The sequence below is a fragment of the Acomys russatus genome, chromosome 26, assembly GCF_903995435.1.
Source record: "Acomys russatus chromosome 26, mAcoRus1.1, whole genome shotgun sequence".
Lineage (NCBI taxonomy): Eukaryota > Metazoa > Chordata > Mammalia > Rodentia > Muridae > Acomys > Acomys russatus.
Window position 1 is genome coordinate 35664930 of NC_067162.1, and position 9480 is coordinate 35674409.

At 43.2% G+C, this 9480-nt stretch overlaps 1 protein-coding gene across 2 annotated transcripts in view; it reads left to right on the forward strand.

The window, feature by feature from the left end:
- Positions 1 to 6137, forward strand: part of Pdpr (pyruvate dehydrogenase phosphatase regulatory subunit) — a 38717-nt gene extending 32580 nt beyond the window's left edge. For both annotated transcript variants that reach the window (XM_051169247.1, XM_051169248.1), the window contains 3 exons: positions 1140 to 1229; positions 3527 to 3709; positions 5418 to 6137. In XM_051169247.1, the coding sequence (XP_051025204.1) occupies positions 1140 to 1229; positions 3527 to 3709; positions 5418 to 5822 (678 nt within the window). In that variant the 3' untranslated portion in view covers positions 5823 to 6137. The remainder of the gene's footprint in view (positions 1 to 1139; positions 1230 to 3526; positions 3710 to 5417) is intronic.
- Positions 6138 to 9480: the final 3343 nt, after the last annotated feature.

The following is a 9480-nucleotide window of genomic DNA, read 5'->3' on the forward strand; positions in this document are numbered from 1 at the left end:
TTCTTTTCTTTTTTTTTTTTTTGATTTTTTTCAAGACAGGGTTTCTCTGTGTATCCTTGACTGTCCTGGAACTCGCTCTGTAGACCAGGCTGTCTTCAAACTCACAGAGATCCACCTGCCTCTGCCTCCCAAATGCTGGGATTAAAGGTGTGCGCCACCACCGCCCGGCCGAATTAAACTTTTAAGTAAAAGAAATAGACAAGAATGCCAAAAGGTAAAGGTAATATATTAAGGTCAGATTTTTTTTTCTCCTTACTTTGCTTCTTTTGTTTTCATACACACAGTACTGTACATGTGCCATCATCAGGGAAGAAATGATTGCTGAACCCTAAACAACACACAACTAGTTGCCTGGTACACATTACAACCAAGTAACTGAGTGCTTTGCAGGAAGCAGTCACACAGCCACTTTGGCAACTTGTGCCATGCATCTGCCATTAGTGATGGAGGCACTTGGAAGTACAAACCTGACTTGAGATTTTCATAGCAAATTGTTTAATAATTTCCTCTGTTCGCCCAGGCAGAGAAAACGACAGAAAATGTTCATGTTAGTGAGCAGATCCCTCTCTGTATTTTAAAGGGTGATCCAACCCATACCCTATGCCTGCCAAATGCTATATCCTGTCAGAATTCCTGTGGAAGTGCCTTGTTTCAGTGCTGTCTCAGACTTACCACCTTCCTTTGTAGAGTAGCTCTTGTACCAGTGACCCTTTCAAGACAATTGAGCTGCTGTAACTAAGTCTCTGGTCCCAGGGTTTATGAATCGCGTTCTGTGGACACTGTCCATTTTGTGTGGCAGATGCCCAAAGCTGGCTGCAGAGACCCCGAGAAGACATCTGATTAGTCCTCATTGTTCCTGATGCTACCTGGCTCGTCCAAATGTTTTAGCAGGATTTGGTAATGAAAAATATTTGGTACTGAGCAAAGAATATGCCACCACTTCTCATTATCGGCTTAATGTGAAACAGGAAGTGGTACTATTCATGGGATGTGGAAGGTGTGTTCCACCTTCAGGATGAAATGCTTTGGTATATAGCTCTTCTCAACAGGGAGGGTAGATACGGACAGGGTCCCCTCAGGTACACAGTCTCCTAACTATCAGGAGGGGCTAGTGCTGACTGCTTTCATTTTCGTTGCAGGAGATGAGTGTGGGTTATGCAAATGGGATCCGGGTGATGAGTATGACTCACACAGGGGAGCCGGGATTCATGCTGTATATCCCCATAGAGGTAAGAGGGCTCAGTCTTTCTTTTCCAGTGCCTCTGGCCAGGGCTGCCAGTTTCCTAAGATTCCTGAGCGCTGCCAGGTTGGGAATGATGTGTCCTACTGAGTTTTGGGTAAGCTGCAGGGAAGAGGTTTTATAATTTTTAACAGTTAATGTTGAAGGGATTCATTCTTTTAAAAATGAAAACTTGAGGGAGAGCAAAATACCTGGGTTCTGTCTCAGCACCACATGGCAGCTCATCTGTATCTCTAGTTTCTCTGTGTAGCCTTGGCTGTCCTGGACTCGCTTTGTAGACCAGGCTGGCCTCCAACTCACAGCGATCCACCTGCCTCTGCCTCCCGAGTGCTGGGATTAAAGGCGTGGGCCACCACACCTGGCTGCATGTGGGTTTTGTCAGTTGAGTTTACCTTTCCCTGTGAATGAGGTAGAGTCTGCAGAGCTGACAGTCTTTCCGTCATCCTCTACCGTCTTTGCTTCTGACCTTGGCCTGTCATTCTTGCCAGTCTTCAAACATGCTAGGCAGGCTGCTCCTTTGTTTCCTAATAACTCCGTTTTCCTTCTGGCATGTTCTTCCCCATAAAGACATCCCCAAGCTCACTACTCTTCCTTTTCCGACACATGTGCATGTATATACACAACTATGCTTTATTATTTTTGTATGTCTGTATGTATCTGTGCCTGCATTTATGTTTGGTGTGCATGTGTGTGCAGGAGCCTGAGGAAGCCAGAAGAGAGTAGGAGATTTCCTGGAAATGGGGTTGCAGGTAGTGCTGAGCTAATGATGTGGGTGCTGGGAGCCCAACTTGGGTCCTTGGGGAGAGCAAGTACTCTTAACTGCGGAGCCATCCCGCCAGCATTCATATCACTTCTGTCTTTTAGACAGTTTCACAAAACAGTTCTGGAACTCACTCTGTTAACCAGGCTGGCCTTGAACTGAGAGATTGATTCCATCTCTCCCTTCTGAGTAGTGGGATTAAAGGCGTACGTCACTATGTCCAGCCATATCACTTCCTAGTGAGACCTTATTGAAAACTATCCTCACTTGTCTCCTTGTACTTTTTTTTTTCTGTAGCACTTAACACTAGTCAATATTACTTGTATATTTCAGAGATTTCCTTGTAAAGTTTTTATATCTCACCATTTAGATATCACATAATAAGCCAGAGTAGACATTTCTTGGAGGTGTTTTTTTGTTGTTGTTTTCTTTTCTTTTTTTTTTTTCTTTTGTCATATCTTTCGAGCATGGAACCTCCCCATCTACCACACCCCAGGACCAAGTCTTGCTTTGTAGCCCAAGCTGGCCTCCTATTTTTGCCTTCTTTCATCAACCTGGAACCACACCCATTTTTTCCAGGCTTCCTTATACCACATTGCATTTTTGGATTTATGTAGTGTGTTTGTGTTGGGGGCAGGGGAGAGGGTACCTGTTTCATAGTACATGTATGGAGGTCAAAGGATAAATTTTGAGAGTTGGTTCTCTTCTGTACTTTGTGGGATCCAGGGATCAAACTCAAGTACGTACATGGAACAAATGCCGCAGCCACTGAGCCTGATTTAAAAAAAAAATTTTTTTTAATTGTTCATTTCTCTCCAACCACACATATACTTTTTTTCTTTTTTTAAGGTGGGGCTTATTTTGGTTCAATTTGAGTATTCTCCACAGTGCACAGTAAGTTATAATGGTAGAATTGTAGCTAGTTACATCACATCCATAGTCAAGAAGCAGAGAAATTTATATTTCTAGGTACTTTATTTTAAATATCTTGAATATACTATTTTTACATTTATGGATATTTTGCCTGCAAGTATGTCTGTGCACCACATGGGTGCAGTGCCCATGGAAGCCGGGTGAGGGCATTGGATCCCCTGGGATTGGAGTTAAAGATGGTTGTGATCTGCCATGTGAGTGCTGGGAATTGACCCAGGTCCTCTGTAATGAGCACCAAGTGCTCTTAACCACTGACCCGTCTCTCCAGCCCCTTTACGTACTTCTGTATTTAATACTTCTTTCTAGGCTGTCATCTGATACATGGTATGAGGTGGTTTTTACATGTGGATTACCCAGAACTGAACCAAGGGTCATGTGTATGTTAGGGAAGTATTTACCACCGAGCTTTGTAACTGCTAACAGCCATGTTTTTGGCAGCTTCAGGGTGTTACTTTTAAATGTAAATATACCTGTTCAAAATTAACTATTAAAAGTGATAAAATCTGCTTCCTGCAGCCTACCCAAGAACCATGGGATACGCCACGTCAATCAATTAGAAACACTGGTTGCTAACTTTTCTTCTCTTCATATAGTATGCTCTGCATGTCTACAATGAGGTGATGAGTGTTGGACAGAAATATGGAATCCGGAATGCTGGGTATTATGCTCTTCGAAGTCTCCGAATTGAGAAATTTTTTGCCTTTTGGGGTCAGGACTTAAACACCCTGACCACGCCCCTGGAATGTGGAGGAGAGTCTCGAGTGAAGTTAGAGAAGGTACTGTTCACCCAGCCTCCCTGTGCCTTTCCCTGTGCAGTGTCATCTGTCTAGAATAGGAGGAGCTGAGCAAATAAGAGCAAGAAAGACAGGAAGTGCCAGCATCAGGTAAGTCACAAGAAGTAGTGTTCTCAGGATAGGAAACTTAGCTGTGGGATGCACATCATCACATGAAGTCCCAATACCCTGACAACACCTGTTTACACTGGCATAGGTTTTTAATAGATTGTGGTCATTCATTAATGTACCACAGTATTTATCCAAATTAGTCATTTTACAGCCACCTGCATAGCTCTTAAAACCTTTTAAACTTTTAATTCTGTATAGACATGTATGTCTATGTAAGGTATGTGCATTTGAGTGCACTTGTCAAAAGAGAACACAGGGGACTAAGCTTGGGTCTTCTACAAGGACTCTTAACTGAGCCAGGCGTGGTGGCACAGGCCTATAATCCCAGTACTTGGGAGGCAGAGGTAGGCTGATCTCTTAATGAGTTCGAGGCCAGCCTGGTCCAGGACAGCCAAGGTAACATAGAAAAACCCTGTCTTGAAAAAATAAAACAAACGACACCACCACTTAACTTGAGCTATCTCTCCAGCCCCAGGTGTCAGTACTTAGAAAACTGTAGTTCAAGAGACTCTACGAAGAGCTTCTTGTCCCCTTGGCTTCTGAAAAGCAGCAGCTTGTTTCTGGAGTGTTAGCATGGTGGCAGTATGCTAGTGTGACACCCTGCCCACCTTTAACCTACATGGTGTTAAATTTGTGCTTTGCTTTATTTATAACAATGTATCTGGGAAGTTCCCTGTAAGTACACCTGTAGTTTGTTGTCTGTCTTTTCTGAGATGGTCTCACTAAGTAGTCCTGGATGGCCTGGAACTTTCTATGTAGACCATGCTGAACTTGAACTAGAGATTCGCCAGCCTCTACCTCTCAAAGGCAGTGGTTAATGATATGTGCCATCATGCCCAGCTATAGTATTCTTTTTGGTCACTGCATATAACTAGATGTAAAAACTTATATGCAATTATTTATTTTGTTTTTCAAGACAGGGTTTCTCTTTATAGCCTTAACTGTTCTGGACTTGCCTTGTAGTCCAAGTTGGCCCCGAGCTCACAGAGATCCACCCGCCTCTGCCTTCCCAAGTGGTGGGATTATAGGTGTGCACCACAGTGCCTGACCATGCAGCACATTTTTTTGTGCTGTTAAAGTGTTACTAACTCATTGTAACAACTCATTAAGTTTGCTCACCTGTACATACAAGTGTAAACATTGGTACATACATATGCATGGGCTTTTTGCTAGAAACAACACCAAGGGTATGTCTATCTTTGTGGAACTGGTTCTTTGTTGCCAACTTTACATAGGTTCTGGGGCTCAAACTCAGGTTTCTAGGTTTGTGTGATGAGCCATCTTGTCATCCTTCTAGCGAGTATTCTTGATTTTTCAGTTTTTCTAACTGTCCATTGTAGGCTTGTGATTGAAATCTGTTCACAGAAGCATGTACTTCTCCTGTTACAAAAGTTCTCTGGTGTCTCTGCTGTGAATGCAGCTTTTTTATAATGCATCAAACACCATTTTTTCCCCCCAAAAGCTAGTAGGGAATGTAGGTTATCTATGTGAGCTGTGTTCTACTCCATTTACCCCCTCGCTCCCCACCTGTACATGCCATGTAGGTTGGCATCTAAGGCTTTTTTCCTTTCTCTCCTAGGGCATAGATTTCATTGGTCGGGATGCCCTGCTGCAGCAGAAGCAGAATGGGGTGTATAAACGCCTTGCTATGTTCATCCTGGATGACCACGACACAGACCTGGACCTGTGGCCTTGGTGGGGAGAACCCATCTATCGGAATGGGAAGTATGCTGGCAAGACCACCAGTAGTGCCTATAGCTACACTCTTGAGCGCCATGTATGCCTGGGTTATGTACACAATTTTTCTGAGGACAATGGGGAGGAGCAGGTAGTGACAACGGATTTCATCAACCGAGGAGAATATGAAATTGACATTGCAGGACATCGGTTTCAGGCTAAGGCCAAGCTCTACCCTGTCACCTCCTTTTTCACTCACAAGCGTAGAAAGGATGATGTGGAGCTGAGTGACTTTCATGGGAAGTAATGCCAAGACATTCTTTCTTACTCCTTTTGTCTCACCATGAGGAGCATCGTTCTGGGAGCTGATTTTTTCCCTCTTGTCTCCTTACAGAAGGTATCTTTGTCCTCTCTCCTAACTTTTCAATTTGACAGAGTTTAAACTCTATCCTCAAGCCTTGCTTGTCCTCCCATTTTCTTTCATTTGCTGTTACCCCTCCTAACAATCCAGGCTCTTCTCATCCCTCCAGCAGGCTCACATTCCCACAGTGGAAGGCAGAGGCCACTTGTGGAGTCGGTTAAGGTGACAGGCTGATTGTTAAGCTCATAGTAAGGTATATAGGTATTAAATCTTAGGGCAAAAGTCCATTTCCCTTGGGCTGGGATTCTTACAGAGTAACCTAACTTTGTAGATTACTGTGTCTGATGCAGCCTTGGGAATAACTTGTGTCTTAACCAGGCAGATGACTCTGTTCCACTGTGCTGTAAGTTGCCACCTGATACCTCCTAACCATCTACCTCACCAATGAGAGGGATTGCATGGACATTGCTCTGTGGAAGGGACAAGTAGTTAACCTGGCTCCTCTTTCCCCTCAACTTTGTCCTTAGATGTTTGTGCCAGGGCAACCTGCCTGTAATTTTATTTTCTGCGGTTTTGTATAATGAGGTTGTTTGTTTTTTAGCTGAGTAAACATGTATGCCAGTATAAAGGAAAAGCCATGTTGCCTTTTGTGTTGCTTTTCCCAGCAGAGGCAGTGTGAATGCAGATGTTGAGTCCTTCTATTAGAGGAGTGCTGGCTTTTCTTTGAGCTAATTATAGGTCAGCCAGTTATCTTTTATTTTCTTCAGATGACCTCTAGCCTCATCTGTGCCTACAACCTCAACACTCATTCTTATCCCTTTAGAAGAGGGACAGGGGATTAGGTAGGTTGTCTTGGGTGAGTAAGACATGCCGTTCATACTGCGATCCAGAGGGCTACTAGAGCCCCAGCTTTTCATCCCGAGCAAGAACAAAGCCACAGGTGGATGACCACCAAGTGTGGTTAAGACAGTGCAGGCCAGAGACTGCTTTTCATCTTTTCTTTCCAGGTTCCCCACTGGGGTACCACCAAATGCACTACACATTTCAGTGGCACTGCTGTTTTCTTTTTGTGGGATGTTTCGCACTGGAGCTCAGGCTAGCCTCAAATTTGTAGTGATCTGCCTGCCTCTTAGTCTCCTGAACACCAGGATTTCAGGTGTGACAATGTTTTCTGTAGGACAAACTTGGATTTTACAAGGCTATGCTATATAACACCAAAACTTAATTTTCTCTTGTATACAAACTGCCCCAGTCTGGATTTCAGCATCTTTAATTTGCCCAGTACTTGGGAGGCAGAGGCAAGTGGACTTTTGTGAGTTCAAGGACAGCCTGATCTACAAAGTGAGTTTCAAGAAAGCCAGGGCAGGTAAACCCTGTCTCAAAAAAACCTCCAGAGAGAGAAAGCCATTAATTCAACTGTAGTTCTTAGTAACCTGGATGCATTAGAGCCATTAAATTTTTGTTAATAGAAATCCTTCATTTTGTTAGAACAGCTCAAAATTCTCAAGTGTCTTCTTTCTTTGGCATTTCTATAGAACTGTGATCCATTCAGACTGGCTCTGTTTGCACATTTCTTGCTGTTTACTCCACTAGGGCACTCCTACTTGGCTTCCAAGAAGATTTTGATTGACATATAACAATGGCACACAATTAGAATTTGGTGTGAGGGGGAATTGCTGTTTTGGAGGAAATGTGTATTTAATGAGATGAGAGGCCCTGTTTGTAGGCAAAGGGAAGAAAGGAGAAATACTCCACTCCAAGCAAGCAGCAGCAGCAAACTTCTGAGACCATCAAGAACAGTCCTTAGCTGACCTACAAAGATGGAAGTAGATATGCACAGCTCCAGGTATTCTGTGCTCTTTCAACTATGGCTGTGACATCACAGTCTGTGTGAATGGAAGTTTATTTGGAATTGAATACAAAAGAAATTTCTGACCTATGCATTAATAGTAAAGATGTAGCAGCAAGCCAGGCAGTGGTGACCACACCTTTAATCCTAGCACTCAGGAGGCAGAGGCAAGGGGGTCTCTGAGTTCAAGGCCAACCTGGTCTACAAAGAGTGTTCAGAACAGCCAAGGCAGAGAAACTGTCATGAACAAAATAAAATGAAGATGTAGCTGCAGGTTTTCTCTTTACATATTGGAAGTGTTATCACTTAAGTTCTGGATTAGAAAAACAATACAACCAACCAAAAACCCCGTAACTTTCAACATGATGATAATTTTAAAATTTGGTGTACCACATTCATAGTATATTATTCAAATACGAATGTCATCAAGAGTGTTTTCAGCATAGATTTTGATTCTTTTCTTCACTTGTTAATCTGTCCTTTCTAAGTCAGACAGAAACTGCCATATTGAAAAACCATACAGCACTTTCTAGTAAGTCTTCAGCTAGAGTTCTGGCTGTTGTTGATGTCGGCCTTTTGAGCTTACAGGCAGTGCCTGCCTTACTGCAGCTTTTTCTGTGATTGTTGTCATAAGCACCTTAAGACAGTCGGGGTGGGGGGTTTACCTGGAATACCTGATCCATCAGTGTTGGTAGAACATTCTAGGCTTCTCAGGAGTAGATGCACGTTATCAGAAATGCTAGGCCTACAGCAGAGGTTCTCAACTAGAGGGTTGAATGACCTGACCTTTTCATAAGTTGTCTAAGATAATTGGAAAACAGATATTTAATTATGATTCATAATAGCAACGAAATAATTTTGTGGTTGTGGGTCACCAAACACGAGGAACTTCAGTAAAGGGTCACAGCATTAAGAACCACTATTCCAGAGGCATGACTTAAAATCCAGGTGGACCAAGAACTGTGTATCTTCAGCTCTTGGACAGTGAGGCTGTCTTGGTTTGCATTGCATGACAACACAATCTGGGGAGCCAGTTAGCTTTAAGGGATTGAAAACATTTCACCTTTAGGTGACAGATTCTTTGAGGTGAGGCGTTCCATGGTCTCGTCTCTGATTATATAACAATTAAATCTCTTTGAACAAGATGACAAAGTACACTGAGGACTTATGGTTTGCAGTTTCCTATGATCGTGAACTGTTACAAAGGCTTTCTTTCCCTTAGCTGTCCATGCCACATGCAACACCTCTGTCTCAGCACTGCCATAGTTATTTGAGATATAGTCAAGCTTGTAACAGTCCTTTCCACGACAGAGGTACTGAAGTTGGAAAATGGGAAAGGAGGGAAGGCTAGAATAGCCTTAGTTTTGAGAGTACCTCACTGTGTTCCTAGTTGTTCCGTGGGTCCCCTACAGGCCTCATTAGTCCTGGCACACAGGACCACTCAACACAGTACTAAGCCGTAGCTTCAGTCTGGTCTCCAAGAAGCCCTTTGTGCAGCAGTGGAACACAGCCACTTCAGCTTGGCTCTTGTTGGGAAGTATACTTGCTCAAGCCTGTCTCCTCTACACTTAATGTATTCTAGGCTGTTGTTTCGATTTTACTATTCTATTGCTCTGCTTTTGCATGTGGGTGGCAGTGCCAATATGAGTTACAAGTAGTAGGAATTGCTGAAGCGTACAGTTTGTTTCACTGAAGACTCACAGTTAATGAACATTTGTTAGCATCTGAAAAGTTCATCACCATCCTCGGAGAGAA